Source organism: Sinocyclocheilus anshuiensis, unplaced genomic scaffold (genome assembly GCF_001515605.1).
Source record: "Sinocyclocheilus anshuiensis isolate Anshui unplaced genomic scaffold, SAMN03320099.WGS_v1.1 scaffold2557, whole genome shotgun sequence".
In the NCBI taxonomy this organism is placed as follows: Eukaryota; Metazoa; Chordata; class Actinopteri; order Cypriniformes; family Cyprinidae; genus Sinocyclocheilus; species Sinocyclocheilus anshuiensis.
The window spans coordinates 25,994-42,291 of record NW_015544359.1 but is presented as its reverse complement, the minus strand read 5'-3'; the positions used below and the strand labels follow the sequence as shown (position 1 = coordinate 42,291).

General features: G+C 37.7%; 2 protein-coding genes across 2 annotated transcripts; both read right to left on the bottom strand.

The window, feature by feature from the left end:
* Nucleotides 1-2,230: 2,230 nt before the first annotated feature.
* On the bottom strand, nt 2,231-6,606 carry LOC107698166 (cytochrome c oxidase subunit 7A-related protein, mitochondrial-like). The gene is made up of 3 exons (XM_016499124.1): nt 6,431-6,606; nt 5,374-5,508; nt 2,231-2,847 (listed from the first exon to the last, which is right to left on the bottom strand). Exons 1-3 carry the CDS (start codon nt 6,500-6,502, stop codon nt 2,704-2,706), a joined length of 351 nt encoding a protein of 116 aa, XP_016354610.1. The 5' UTR covers nt 6,503-6,606; the 3' UTR covers nt 2,231-2,703.
* Nucleotides 6,607-14,124: 7,518 nt separating this feature from the next.
* Nucleotides 14,125-15,126, bottom strand: LOC107698164 (potassium voltage-gated channel subfamily G member 3-like). The gene is made up of 2 exons (XM_016499122.1): nt 14,240-15,126; nt 14,125-14,152 (listed from the first exon to the last, which is right to left on the bottom strand). Exons 1-2 carry the CDS (start codon nt 14,845-14,847, stop codon nt 14,125-14,127), a joined length of 636 nt encoding a protein of 211 aa, XP_016354608.1. The 5' UTR covers nt 14,848-15,126.
* Between the last annotated feature and the right edge of the window lie 1,172 nt (nt 15,127-16,298).

Here is a 16,298-nt window from a genome sequence, read left to right as displayed (position 1 = left end):
ATCAGAATCAGAATGAGCTTTATTGCCAGGTATGTTTACACATACGAGGAATTTGTTTTAGTAAGAGAATCTCCACAGTGCAAAAGAATGACAGTGACAATACAGGACACAGATAATAAAAAGAATAATATACAAATATACAAAATAGACAATGTACAAAATAGCAAAAACACAATATATAATATAGACAATTATATATGTACAGGTATGATATGTGCAAATTTGAAATGTAATAAGTATGTGAACAGAGTGCCACAGAGTGAATAATGTGTGTTAAATAAATAATGTATAATAGTGTTGTGTGTTCCACATTTATTGTTAAGTGTTCATGAGATGGATTGTCTGAGGGAAGAAACTGTTCCTGTGTCTGGCCGTTCTGGTGCGCAGTGCTCTGTAGCGTCGACCAGATGGCAACAGTTCAAAGAGGGAGTGTGCTGGATGTGAGGGGTCCAAAGTGATTTTGCCAGCCCTTTTGCTCACTCTGGATGAGTACAGAGTACATATATATATATTATTTTTTTAGCTGCTTAACACTCTTCAATGAATAGAAAGTTTACAATTGTTAATTTAAAATATACTTTAAATTTAAAGGGGTCATATGGTGCGATTTAACAGCAGTAGTGTTGATGCAGCCATGTCAGGGAGACGCTGTGAGTTTCAGTGCGAAAGCAAAAGCACTTTTTTTGGCCTTCCGGAAATAGATGCAATTAGGAATCATTGGTTAAGATTTATTTACAACAGAACAGCACAACACAGATGTTCGAATTTGTGCAACGCATTTTATGGACGACAGTTTTTTTAACCTAGAAGAGTACAAGGCAGGCTGTGCACAAAGGCTATTTCTAAAAAAAAAAGAAAAAAGGGGCAATTCCGACTTTGCGATGACAATCTGGCGCTTCTGAATCAGCGACTGTAAGTATGTTTTGTTATTAGTTGAGGTATTTGAGTTTTGCGCAGCACAGAGTAACGCGTCGTGTGTGTGTGTGTGTGAGGGGAACAGGGTCACATCACAGGAGAGTGAACTGCCTGTCAGAAATCATAGCACGTCAGCTGTCTTAACCGCGGCTTGTGTACTGCATCATCACTGTGTCTGTCACGCGACTCTGTTGCCCTTTCGGGCTTGAACTGATGGTAAAACTAACAACATTATTAACTGTCTTGATATTTACTTTGAAAGCTTGAAGCTTGCGATTATGGCAAGGGGCGTTACATTTCCGACGCGTGCTTGTGGTGTTCGGCCAATCACAATGCACTGGGTCAGCTGGCCAATCAGAGCAGACTGCGCTTGTCAAAGGAGGGAGCTTTGTTGAAAACAAACGTGTTTGAGAGAGGCGGGGCATAGAGGACCTACAATAATGTACAGTAAACAAGTATATGAAAAATAATGTGTTTTTTGAACATTAAAGCATTTCAACATTTTCTGTTACACCAAATAATGATCTTTAAAATAGCATCATATGACCCCTTTAATTAAAATATACTTTAAATTATATAAAATAGACTTTAAATACTTTAAGTAAAAATCTTTACTTTCACTTTTGAATATGAAACTTCTAGTTTTGAAATTCTTCCAAAAAAAAAAAAAAAAAACCTTTTGAATGGCAGGGTTTATGCAGAATCATAATTCAGACCACACACATCACAATTCAGTATAGAAATTTTAAGATGACATCACTGTTGGTTAGAATTTTGAACAGGCTTGAGGCTGAAATGATCTATAAACACTTTGAATTCAGCCCAGTCTGTATGTTAAGTAGTTTGGGCTAAATTTAAATGCATATTAAGGATTCAGGGATTTAACCAAACCTTAAGCTCAATGTTTGACCAAAAATCAATACAGCGCTGCTACAGTAGAGGATGAATCCAAGACAGAAGCTCATTTCACATTTTACAAAAACATAAATCAATAATAGGCATTATGCAGCACTGTGAGATTGCACTATTTTGCAATCTAATGCCAAGAATCAATAGAAATGTTAATTCTCTATTTGCCTGATCCAAAATGCATCTAAATATGACTGATAAGGTTGTACCTCAAGAAACTAATCTAATACCAGTGAATTATAGGTTTTAAAATGCTTTTATGTATCGATTAACACTAATAACACTTACAATCCCATCAGGCTCATATCCTGTATGATGAGACGGAGCCGGAGACCACAGGATGTTGCTGCTAATAATCGAATGCCATCCGGACTGTTCCAGCTCAACAAAGATGACACAAGAAAGGTTTCATTGTTCACTTTTTACAAACAAAATATATTTATTCTGCTAGGTACAAATTACAAGGACTTCATTTACAGGCTGACAAGCTTGCTGTCATTTACTCAAATGATAAAAGGGGAAGCAAATCAATCAGTTCATCAGTGTGTGCATTATTTCAGTATCCCTGATTTTTAAAAACAGACCGTTAAGATAAACAACTGACTAGAAAGAGGGACCCATCAGATGACCATATGAGAAGAAACCGGATACAATAAACTCTTATGTAATAACATATGTACATATGCAATGAAATCAGATGGCGCTTGTCAGATTGATCAAGATGTATTTGTATAACCAGTGAGTGAAATCTAAACACTGGGGTAAATAAAATAATTCTGACGCAGTCTTTTAGAGCAAAATGACAAAAGTCTATGTCATCATTCCAACCATAATAATTACAATATATTTAATAATTACAGAGGGCACAAGCAGGGCGGGTCACTGTGGTTTTCGGGGCTGGGCAGCGATATAGAGGGCCATTAAACAGTAGAGGGTGCCGCCAATCGTCAAGCCCATCGTGGTCCTATACAGCATTTTGTCCATGACTCCACGCTTCAGGTGAACCGGTGCTCCATCAGTTTTCTGTAACAGGTCATATTGTTTAATACACCAACACAAACAAAAAACAGACTTTTGCTAAAAAAAAAAAAAAGATTTCTTCATTTTGTAAAATTAACATTTTATTTATTTGCATTGGGTCTACATTAATAATTTAATTTGGCCAGAACGAGACCTGCATAAATCCAGAACCAGACTGAGATTTTGGCAATTGATTCAGTCTAGGACTGGGCTGACAATAACGATTAATCGATTCTGATCGATCTTCATTTGGATGAACAAAACATCCCTAAACATCACTTGTAGTGTGCCTCCTACCCAATAATCGCAGTAGGCTTTGTGCTTTGTTGATTTTGATATGAAGCATAATTTCAAGCTTTCAAATTCTGTTAGTTTTATCACAAAAATTCAAACATGAAATATCATTTTGACAGTCTTTTCATATAGTGTTACAGATCGCGGTAGCACATCAGTTTAAGTAGCAGCACAGAGATGAACTGATCATCTTTTTCTGTTTATGACTAGTTACAGTAAGAAAAATATGAAAGAACACTGAAAGGTTTGTTGAAATAAATGACTAAAATCATGTTTCTTGTATCACTCAGTATATCAACCTTGGAAAAATATCAATAAAACATAAGTAAACAATGTCTTGTAACATTACATTTACCTCGGGAAAGACATTCAATATCAGTAATCTTGTTAAAAACCTAGATGAGCATTTTGCTAAACATATGCACTATATTACATTATATTTTTAATTAACCTATTAGTTACATCTCATTTATTGAATATTTAAATAAATCCATAATGAAAACAAGTTATGACAGCCACCTTTAAAGGTTTATATAAAAACAGAGTAGAAACAATTAGCATAAAAAGTTTACATAAAAACTGTACAATTTAATGTTTTCATACAACTCAATTTTTATGTGTTGATTCTTATATCTAAAAATAAACAGCAGTTGAATTTGAATGTTAATTTTAACCTTTAATATTATTGTAATGTGCCAACTTTATAGTTTACAGCTTTAGATGAGAGATTGTTTTACCTAGGCCTGGGCGATAAAACGGTATCATTATTAATCGACGGTACACCTTCTTCGATAACGACAGAAAAAATGTTTGATATAGCAATGCTGCTCCATCTGAAAGCACGTGATGATGATTTCCTGCCGATTACAGAACCGGCATTACTATCAAAATGCACATGACAATCGCATTCGATTAATCGTGCAGCCCTAGCACACGATATAGGCACATACTATGAGTGACGCAGACAGCACATACAAACATGAACACATGCTGACTTGAGTGCTGTGCCTGCCTGTGATGAGGAGATTGTGAATAAAGAATGAATATTAGTCGAATTTAAAATAAACATTTACATTTAAATGTTAGGTGTGCATTAGGGAGCGTCATTAGTGGCGCGCGAGATATTCCTTTTCACTGCATCTCATATGTTTTTAAATGCAATCTGTGTGATGGGCGATTTGGCTCTTTGGATTAAGCAATGCATAAATACGTGATGCTGTTTTGTTCATAATTGTGTATGCAATTTACGAAATTATATTTGATTTTTATGAGTTAATTTAGACGTAATGCACGTTTTTTTAGAGTTACTTCCTTGCGTTGACAATTTAAATGCACTGCATTATTTTGCTCATTGCACCCTCCTGTGGCCTCGGGAGACAAGCCAAAAGTTTCCTTAAGACCTATTTAATCTGCATATAAAACATTAGAAATTAGACATTTAATTTTTATTTTGTGTTTGATTGTTAAAATCAAAAATATTTGTTGTCTCAATAAATTGGGTTAATTTAAAAATACAGTGGTTAAATTAAAACATTTTTTCTATTGCTCTGTTTTAAAAAAGGTTATAAAAAATGTCAATAATTATCGATACCGAACGATATGAAACATTATATCGTTGATACATTTTTTAGCTATATCGCCCAGCCCTAGTTTTACTTAAGAAAAATGGACATGTACTGCAGCTGATATAGCCAACAAATCAATATCAAAATCAGAATCAAATCAAGAGTTGATGGAATCAAATTGTACATTTTTAATACCCAGCCCTAATTTAAACTTCTTTTTAGCATTACCAAATGTACTTGTTACACACATTACATTATACTTACTTCAAACATACTATTATAGTAACATTACATTATGCATAATTACATGCAACTAACCCTAAGTCAAACTCCAATTCCAATCCTAAACATATAGTAAGTACATGTAGTTAATTAATATTACTCAGTATTTAAATGTATAATTACACTGTAACAAGGACACCTTAAAAACCTGAATGTTGAATGTATAATACTGTTTTGAGTCTTGTGTTTTTAACTCAGGTGTTGCAAAATGTGAAGCTGTTTTAGGACTGATGCCAGCCAACTGTTCATACTGTTTTGGTTTGTGTCCAAAGTTTCAAATAAAAAAGAAAATCGCCCAAGGAGATGGAGTACCTTTTCTGTTATGAAATATCTAAATCACTGGGTTGAAAATCAAACAAATTAAAAAATAAAAATCACAGTGCAATACCTGGAAAATCTTCTGCAGCTCAGGGACTTTGTTGATTCCCATGTAGTGAGCCACTGACCCGGTCTCTGAAACAACCTTGGTCGGTACAGCAAAGATCATGGGAGGAGCTTGAGAGGGAACCGTGGGCTTCAGCCCCTGTCAGGACAAACACAATGACATATTATGAGCTGCAGAGACATTACGGCACCACAAAAATGACTACTGCCTTTATTTACTCATTTTAACATCAGTCCATCAAACCCCTATGCTGGCATTGTCTTCCTCTGACCTCAAAGGACACCCACACCTCATAAAGGTCACTCATAGTGAACCACATCTCAATATCCATAAAGGACCCAAAAATCACCATAAAGCAGAATCATCTAAACCTGGATACACTAGCATCACACATCCAAAAACTAGTCAATTAATCATCATTCATGACTATCTAACACTCTTAGTGTTTTACCCTCTTTGGAGCTTAAAGATACGGTCAATATGAATTGTTGTATTCGGGAAAAGAGCTGCATGAGGATTGTTCAAAATGTCTCCTTGTCTGTTTGATGGAAGAATAACAGCATATAAGAAAATAATGAACGACAACTGTTACAGACTGAATAGACAAGGTCATGGTGGAAGGTAAACAAATCTTAACCTCTTAACCTTAGTCTAAAAGAACGGGAAGGAAAGAAACGAAGCTTTGAACTCTACAGCAGTCATTGACATTAAACAAATAGACCTGAACTTTTTCATTATTTGGTACAATTTCTGTTAAGTTAAGTTATGTTCCCTTTCAACAGCTGGCTTTCAGGAGCTCAGAGGAATTGTGTGATATGAAGCTATAAAATCCGGCTGAGGCTATATTGCAGCTCTAGTGTCGGTCTTCTTTAATCACTCCGATTCATTAACGTTAATGACTGCATTACTTTTTAACAAAGGCAACCGTGATAGCAAGTCAAGGGTAGCTGAGAGTGTTTATCAGCACAATAATAAGACAGACTTGCGCAATGGCTGAGTGTCTGTGAAGGTCACTCCAGATTCTCGCTTCTCGTAAAACAGCAGCGGGAGGTTTGAGTACCTGCGGGCTGTAAGCGGACGCTGCTGTCGCTCCCGTTAATTTCCCAGTGACTCCGCTGACCTTATAGTACATTTTTGTTGATAATACTGTGAATCACACCGCAGACAGAATCGCGTCCCACCACCTGCTCTCTGTGTCCGAGAGTGAGAGGACCCCAGCGGAAATCACGTCACATAGCAGCCCGATTCTTGCCCGATTAAAAAAAGCGTCAACCCTACCTTCAGCCTCTGTTCAGACAAAATGCTATTATTAAATTGTGAATAAAATAATTTACACTACTGCTCACAAGTTTGTGTTCAGTAAATTGTAAATCGTAATAATATTTCCCAACAATACTTGGGAATAGACTTCTACAACAATACAAAAACAATACCCTTCTTCTTCTTTCTCTCCACTTGTTTGGGATTTATATAATAAGGTCTGATTAACATTATTTAGAAACACAAATTAGACTTTTAAAATATGATTTAGACATTTTTATCTTCTCTTATAACTGCTCAAAAAATAGAATGTCAAAAATGTCAAGCTTACACATGGAGCTTATTATAAAACCGAATTGTGTGTTTATTTGGAAAAGCAACAAATAATATAAAAATAAAAATAGAAAGACCACAAAACAGTAATTTATTTTGCACTATTTATTAATATCCAGTGTTCGTGCATTTCGTCAAGACCCGCTTTAGCTAACACAGAGGCAAATTCTAGTTTATTCAAAATAGACTTTCTATTTAAAAAATACATTGAAAGCTTACAGTAGTGAATGCAGAAAAAAAGAGGAAAAAGTAGCCTAACTGTAGTTTACAGCAGGATTTCAAACACTCGTCTATAACTAAACATTACTGAGGTATAAAAATCCCTACAAAAAGCTCAAGCCATGTGTAATAAGCCCAAGCTATTATATCAGTGATACACAACATATGATCATAATGCACAACTGTTGTTACAACAATAATAAAATAAGTTTAATAATAATAAAAACCTAACAAGTTTAAATGGGTTGTGTCAGAACTGTGTATGTCAAAAGTTTATTTCTGCAGAGTTAACACAACAGAGAAATATTAAAAGTATTACAGTAAACATATATATGTCCATTGAGACAACTTTTGGCAACACTGTTTTGCAAGTGGCATATGATGGTGAAGAAGGCATATGGTACAGTGTCAGATGTGAATTCTCAGTGTACACCTTAAAAATGATCAAAAAAACTGTTACACGTTCCTCCGGGAGATCTCTTGCTGCTGTTGTGAGATTTTAGTAGGGACTGAAGTGAAATAATATATAATTGTGATTATCACATCTGACAAACTGAAAGATCTGTTGGTTTAAGAGATGTTGTTATTCACATGTTCATGGCTTTTAGCTGTCACGAGCTTTTCATTAGAGCACTGATGTATTTGCATGTAAAATAAACAGGTTCCCTTATGTTTACCATGATTAATGAAGCAGGCAATCGAGAGAAGCAGTGGGATGAAAGTGTATTAAGAACAAATGAGTGGCAGCTGACACCTGCAGTCTGCAATTCATTTCAGGGATTTTGCTTATTTTCACTTTCACATTAATTTCTGGCTGTTGTTGTGTGTACATGTGAGCCAAGGGAGTCTGTGTCTGCAGTGATCTGAAGGCACACTGGAGAACACCTCAGCATGATCTCTTCAGGAGGGTTAATTAATGAGGAGGGAAATCTTAGCACATTTTAGTCTGACATATTTTTCTTCCTGTAACCCAAAACGGAATGCATCTATTTCCAATCACACCAATTTCCGTTTATTAATTCACAAAAGCCAGTGCTGCAGTCGGTGACTGCTGGTTTCCATCCATAAACTGCTGTGAGGAATATGAATAAAGATGAAGATGATTAGTAAGAATTAAGAATTCATTACAGAGGAGAGAGGCACCGCACCTTGCACAAGAGGAATTATTCTTAGAAAAGGTGAAAGTTTGTCACTTACTTCTTTAAACAGGTAGTTTGTCTGTATTTAAACTGACAATTCTGTTTGCAATATTAAGAACTGAATTATTTAACAGACATTTTGGCAACCTGATGTCAATTTTTAGTTCTGTTAAAAAAAAAAAAAGTCTAATGGGACAGGATATTTTGTACACAATTATATATTATTTGTTTTAATTATACTGAATATAAGATTATCAATGCTTTTTGCCTGCTGCCCCCTTTAAACTTGAATAACATTTAACATGATTTTTAACCAAATAGTTGTCCTAAAGCACTCTTCTGCAGTTAAATATTTGTGAAACAAAATATTTGAATATATAGAAGAAAATATAAAAACACTACAAGCTGGCAAGAAGGACCAGATGGAGCCACTTTATCACTCTGAAGGGAAAAAAAGAGAAAAACCTAACAGTAAAAAAAAAAAAAAAAAAAATACAAAATAATAATTTATTATTGCACTGTTAAATATTGTACCATATCATAGTCATAATTTCATTATGTATTGTGAGAAGCATACATTGACATTGGAATGTTTACCATATTAAAAACAAATTGTGTAGTTTGCAACAAAGTATGAAAATGAGGCAGATTTCTAAAATGCTAAATGTTTTCTTTTAAAGTCAACATGAATCCGTTTTACTTCTGTGCTCTGAATATTTACATGTGTAACAGAACAGCATATTCCATGAGGAAAAATGTAGGATAGGACTTTTTTAATATCGGGTATCGGGAACTGACTGAATGGTGAAAAGTGGATATTACATACCATAATGGACTAGGTGGTTGGAAGGGAGGAGTTAAAAACAAAACAGAACATAAACATAATCAGCTAAGGAAGGTAATTTCAGAGGTGGATCAAACTATTAAGTTAAGACTTTTTTGAATCTGGAATAATATGCACAGATGAATGTGCCCCAAGAAAATAAACAGGGTCAATTTGCATGATGACTTTTCCTTAACAGTTGACTTCCATTTAACAATTTAAACAGGTCAACATTATTTACATGTTATTTGACATCAAATAACTCTTTTGTTACAATTGTACACAGTTTTTTTTTTATTTCTTCCCATGATGCACTCAAAGAAATGTGTCGAGACAAAAAACAACAGCACAATCTCTGAATGTTCCCCTATAAGAGCATTAAGGAACATAAGAGCCACAGTAACATAGAGACAGCAGTGAGTCGGGGAGAAGTGGGTGTCATGGGTGACTCCATGGGAGGAGATGGCCTTGAGGTAGCTGTGTCACTAAAGATCTCCAGAACCTTGCTTTCTGTGCAACCCCAAGGGTGCACAAGCCTCAAGGCATCTCACTCCTGTGTGAAAACTGGCAGGGCGGTAGAGGACATTCGTAGGTAGAGGATTCGGGTAGAACTCTACACGCTCTGCGTGGTGTCATCCAAAACACCCAACTCTCCATGACAGCACTCTCTCTCCATGGCCCGTTATGTTCCTCTCAGCATAGCTGCCCACACAGCTCTCACTTTATCCTTGTAATTCTCAGTCTATTCCGCTCATTATGTCCCACTACCTCTGGAGGTTTGCTGTCACACTGAATTGGGTCTACACAACAATTTAGCCAGGAAAGAGTATTCAGAAAGTGGAACAGATTGATTAAAATTAATGTTTTTGTAATCTATTGTCAGTAAAAAAGGGAGGCTCTCAATATTTTAAATGCTGGAAAAGTGGTAATGCTTTAAAACTTCATTGCTTATAAATGAAGGCATCATAAAAGAGAAAGGTTCCTGGGCGACAAGATGATTAAATTATTTCTCTCGTGTCTACTTGCCAACACTGTGGGCTGCCTAAATGGCATTCAAAAGCTAAATCCTTTGGAGGAACGCCACATGTATAAGGTAATGCGCAGATCTCTGAGAGAGCGAGGGCTTGTTGAGGCTTTTCAAGGCCTCTGAAAGTTTCCCTCCAGCAGTGTGTACCTGTCAAGGACACCTGGCCTCTGTGATACCGTCACCATGGTAGCCTCCTCCAGCCCCTTGAGTAACAGATACAGCGCATACTGGAGCTCAGCGGCGCTGAGAGAGTCTGTTCTGGAGATGAATGCGGCAGATGGAAATGCCTCGGGAGATCTTTGCACTAGCCATTGATTTCTCTAGCAGAAAGCGGTCCCGTTATTGGCCACAGCCAAACCTCAGAGTCAGTTGAAGAACTCGGCAGACAGGCTTTGGGTGCAGCGAGCCGAGCGGTACTTGAGTTCGTGGTAGCACTGCACAAAGCTGTGGTAGATGAAGGTGATCGGAAGAGCCAGCAGCACTATCCCGCTCACAACGCACAGGCCACCAAGCACACGTCCCGGCACAGTGATGGGGTACATGTCTCCATAGCCGAGATGTAATAGGGGGTAATGGCCAGCAGGTCTATGATGTTCAGCGGATGTCGCACAAACTCACACTTGTCTCGTGACACAATGAAGCGCACGATGCACTCTGCCGTGAACCATCCGATGCACACCGCCTCAATGATCCTGGACAGGTGCGTGGTGATGGGGAAAGAACAGAAAGGCAGTTTGAGAGAGAAAGAACGGGATAAGGAACATAGTCTCATTAACCGCATCAGATGTTTAGTTCAAGGTGCCAAAGTCTGAAATAATTCAAAGCCATTTTAAAGATTTCACTGAGACTCGTCATCTTGTTTGCAAAGCTGTTGAATGATTTACACATTGCTATTGCTGCTCGCTCACAGATCCTTTGAAAAGCTGACTGAAATTTTCTGAGGCAACAAGTAGTAAGGTCAAAAAGCCAGCAATCGCTTTAGGAATGAGTTGACTTCCTTCAGAATTATGCCTTTGTTCAAGATTGCACTTACAACTTTAATAATGGCTTAGAATTAATGAACTGATGAAATTACATGTGCAAATAAATAAATGAACAGCTCTTTTATTGTCTTGTGATCCAAATGACCATTAGCTAATTGCTAATTGAAACAAATGCACAGTAAATTTATATTTTCATTATGTGAAATGCATTTTGAAATGCACTACGCTACTTAATCCATGCAGTCACTTGGAATCCCATAAGGCCTAGCAACACCGTTTATGGAGTAATGCCAATATTGATCACAGTATTTGTATTCCTCTCAGAGTCTAATGATGACAGTAATGATGTCTGATGAAAGCAGACAGGAAAATGGATTGAAGTGTATTCACAGAACGCCAGTAATTGTTAGTGACTGAGTGAAAAAAAAAGAAGAAAAAAAAACACTAATATTAAGCAGATATGTCAATGCTCATTGTCTTTATCTGTTTTGGCATTTTGTTCAAACGGTTGCTGGGGCTTAAAGGGTTGGATAAATAAATAAAATAAATAAATAAAGGCAAACCATTCCAGTTCAGAGCCCTGTCAGTTTCTCTTTGTTTTAAAAACCAAATCAATATAATTTCAAATTTGATTCTGAGGATGAGATTAGAATGTTTGAGCTGAGAACTGGTGGAACAGATCTGGCAACAGATAGCAAAGTTTATTTCTCTTTGGTTCTCTGAGAGAGAAACAAGTTGCTGTTTCAAATCCACTTGACAAGTTGGACAAAAAAAAGTGTTTTTCCATTTTAGACAAATTCAGATTTTGTCTTTTATCAACATCTGTTACTCCAAAATGACTGGTGTAGCCTAATTCTGTTCCAGTGTTTCAAACCCCAAAATAGATGCACAAAATGTCCCATTTTACATCAAGTGGAGTGAAACTCTAATTTATATGCATTAAAATTGCCTGACGTTTTCACGTCAGACGTGCTTTTCTGACAGAAGTCAACTTTGAGCTGGAATAGAAGCACCACGGAGGAGAAATGGAGGCATTGAAAGTTGTCCCCAAAGACAAAATCACTCCTACTAATGACAGCTGAAAAAACGAACCTGATTTTTCAGCAACATAGACCATGTTATATTTTGTACACACAAACATACACAGTATGGAAGTTTGCTCCTTAGGTACCAGTACCTTCAGAACAGTCCACGTGGCAGTTATGAATACGGAACAGACAAACACAGAGGTTAAAAGGATATTAAAAACAAAGAAAATTGCTAACATACTAGTTTTTCCAGTGGTTGTTTCTAACACTGTTTGATGCAGGTTTCTAACTATGTAAATGACTAGTGGCACCAGTATTCGACTCACCTTTTGCTCTTTTATTTATTAGTCTTATTGTCATTTTTTTCATTAATTAGCTTCTTGTTTAAAATGGCCTTAAATGGGGTCAGAAAAAACAGTCCAGCTTAAATAATTTCAAACAGCTGACATGCTTTGCTGTTTAGAATCCATTCCTCCTCATGACCTACAAACTGCTGGCTCTCAACCTTCAATCAGCACCTTGGAGAGAGACAGCTCTACCTTCCTCAGAATAGTGCGCTTTCCAGCTTCGCTTCAGTTTTAGCTACGCACACTGTTACCAATCTCACAATCAGTGAAAATCGAGGAGCTTCGAGATGCTCGAGTAGGCTATTTGTTGACTAGACTATGACACTTTATGACTTCTTTTCATGCTGAAAGATAAAAGACAAACATTTAGGAAATATGATAACATGACAATATACACATGATACAGAAGACTGTAGACAAGTGTGGCTTCAGACGCGTATATTTATAGGCATTGCTTTGTGAGAAATAGACGCACATACACACTTGATGTGTTCTTGTATTAAAACAGCTGGACAAACAGCTTGCATTAAAACAACTATGTGTTTTTAAAAGTTGAATTGATTTTGACTGCTCATGACATGGTACGTCATGCAATGGACAATGGACATCATCTGAACAATTAAAAATAGTGCAGACCAAACACAGCCTAGAATAAAATTTATAAAATAACTGGAATTAATTAGGTGATTCCAGATCTTTCAAGAAGAATGTTCTTGAATAAAATAGAAGAAATATGTCGTTTTTGTTTGCTGAGCTTGCACACTGCACATTATCTCAGCACACAAGTAAACAAATTTCTATGCTGCGGTCAGGAGGGGGCAAAGAGTAACTTAGGAGAAAACCATCTGAAAGTTTAAATATTGTCATATAATTATTAATCCATACAAAACAGCAACTGCTTCCAATGACCTATATAAAACATAATAAATTATAAAAAAAATTATTTAGTCAGGACTGTGAGAGCATACATTTCATGGCAGTGGGATGGAAAATCAGAAGAGAAAATGTCCAAGTGAGTGCTCAATGGTGGATTATTATAGATAGGTTAGACAGGCATCTTTGACCTCTCATTCATTTCATTTCAGTTCTTTTTTTTGTTTTTGTTTTTCTCAGCATCCCATGCCATGAACTTTACATTTTTAAGACACTGTGCTATGTTAAAGTTACAAACACTACCTTTTTATTTATGTTGTATTGGTTGATATGTGGGCCCCGGCTTTATGTCAATGCTTGAGGTAACATTTCATTTTTTTATTTTTATTTTTTTTCCAATGAGCTAAAGTACTCAGTAGTAAAGTTGTTATGAGAAGCATTTGGCTGGTCGTGTGATTTCAACGTCAGCCCCATGAGAGACCCTCTCCATGTAAAATAAAACAGCTGTCCTAGGCTACTCTATACCGTATGAGTGTAAATCACAGATTTATTAAAAGTACTAATTATTTGATCATGTCTAGCGTTTTATTTAGACTTAAAATTGTTAATTGCACCTTTAAAAGACATTCAACGTTTAAGAACTAGTCGAGACACCTATGTGTGCTGTTTCATTTCCTCTGCGTGGCGTCTAGCTGTTTTTGAACACAAGAACGCATCCTGTGTCAACGACCCCTGTGGGATATTTTACAGCTGAAATCTCACAAAAAAAAAGTTAGGACGTTTATTCAAGAAAGAAGACATAAATACCCGGATGGATGCTCTAAAGAGTCTGTGTACCTGTGCTCTTCCACTATGTTGCTCTCGGCAGTTTTCCAGTCTGGAAGAGTGCTCGCGCAAAGCATTACCATGGACACAATGACAAAAATCACCGACACGGACGCCAAAATTTGCGCGGCCAGGGAGGAGGTGGGCTCTTCGAAAGTCCTGCGCATTCGCTCCAGCCACTTTGAGTCGCGCTTCCCGTTTGACGATGCATCCGTCCTGAATTCATCGTCCGTTCCGTGGTGCTCCTCGATGAAGTGAGTGTACGTGTCGGACATGCGGTCGTCGAGTCTCCGCTGGCAGCAGAACTCCAAATGAGAGGTTTCCAAACCCCAGTAGATCATCTCGTTGTAAAACGACAGCTCGCACATATGCGGGACGAAGCGCAGTTTGCCGTACTTCACGTACAGCATAATGAAGCCGAACGCTTCTGAATGTCTGTCAAAGAAGAACTCGTTCCTCTCTCTATCGTAATCATCGCACACTTCCAGCACTTCTCTCTCTGAGGCGCAACTGTGGAGACGACTCACTCTCCTCAAAGGGAAATCCTTGATTACGTCCTTTGGAAAAGCATACTTGGTGCCACCCACGTTTATGATACAGACGCTTTTGCCGAACTTCATTTTTGCGAACTTTTAAATCCTAGAGTGCAGATGAAAGGCATGTTCAGTGGGTAGCGTCAAATACTCCCAGCTTTAGCTTCAAAGTTCAGGCTTCCCCCTTCTTCAAGTGTCCACCAAGCGGCTGGAGATAACGCCGTCTCTCTTGGCATCCTCGGTTTGGAGAAAACTTGCGCGCTCGCGGTGCGCTTGTACCTGCGCGGCGGCTGCGCCCCGCCGATCTCCACTCCACACACGCGGCATCACGAGGGCACTTCGGTTTCCGCGATGCACCGAATCAACCCAACCTGCGAGTGAGGCACCGGGCGCGAACAGTGATGCTATGCGTGCGCGGACACGCATGCACGCACACACATAGCTCCAGAAGTGCTCTCAGGTCTCTCCTCTCGATATTCTGCTGTCTAGCTACAGATTTCAGGAGACACTTATCTGTCGTTAAGAGTCTACTTCAGTATCTAACCACTTACACATTCATCTTGCACAATCTTCATAATGTCCTAGTTCTTTAGTAATATTATTTTTTAATCATTTTGAAGGAGAACATAGATCTTAAAATTACTACCTTAAAATTGCATATATTATAAAATACAGTTAAAATATTGTAAAATATAAAGATACTTGAAGCACCATTTGTGGTTTCTCAGATCACTGGAGTGACTGAACCTTCTGGAGAGCATCCAAGTAGGCTACGTTTTAAATGTGCCTCAAATATCCTATTGTACTCAACGAACTTCATAATTCATATTTCAAGTGCATTAACAGATTTCCCTTGATACAATTCCTCGAACTGTTGACAGTCTTGCAGTATGACTCACCATATAATTTAACGAGAATGGGCAGAATTCCCCGTGCGAATCACATTTGTACGTATTTTAAAAGTTGGGTTCTTGTTACTTTTGTTATCAGTGTTTTACAATGGAATGTTTATGATAGATTTAATTAAGTTTAGTTAAAGGGGTCATATGATGCGATTTCAGTTTTTCCTTTCTCTTTGGAGTGTTACAAGCTCTTGGTGCATAAAGAAGATCTGTAAAGTTGCAAAGACTAAAGTCTCAAATCCAAAGAGATATTCTTTATAAAAGTTGAGTCAGCTACGCCTACCTAAAACGAGCTAACGCCGCCCAAATGTTCATGCAAAGAAAGAAGGCGTAACTTTTATTCTCGCTGTAGTATTGTTGTTGCCGCCGCCATGTCTTGAAGGTGGTGTGTTTCATTGTGAAAGCGAAACTACTTTGTTTGGCCTTCCAAAAGAGGACGATATGGCTTCGTCATGCCTGGAGCTGATCCATGCTGGTTGCTGAGGAAATACAACAACTTTGCGCTGTTGATCGCCGGATCGGCTTTCACCGTGGACGAAGCCACATGTGCTTGCCGCTCCTTCGTCGGATCCGCCGGCTGCGCCGTTCTCAACCCCGCCACCTCAGCTCACTCTAGCCCGGCCTCAGCTCACGCTA

Bases quoted from the DNA above. Each gene is read 5' to 3' on its own strand.
- LOC107698166 (XM_016499124.1), bottom strand. From the start codon at position 6,502: ATGTACTATAAGGTCAGCGGAGTCACTGGGAAATTAACGGGAGCGACA. The intron at 5,509-6,430 runs GTACTCAAACCT...TTGTCCTGACAG, and splicing joins CGTCCGCTTACAGCCCGCAG to GGGCTGAAGCCCACGGTTCC. The intron at 2,848-5,373 runs GTATTGCACTGT...GACCTGTTACAG, and splicing joins AGCTGCAGAAGATTTTCCAG to AAAACTGATGGAGCACCGGT.
- LOC107698164 (XM_016499122.1), bottom strand. From the start codon at position 14,847: ATGAAGTTCGGCAAAAGCGTCTGTATCATAAACGTGGGTGGCACCAAG. The intron at 14,153-14,239 runs GTACACAGACTC...GTGAGATTTCAG, and splicing joins AACATAGTGGAAGAGCACAG to CTGTAAAATATCCCACAGGG.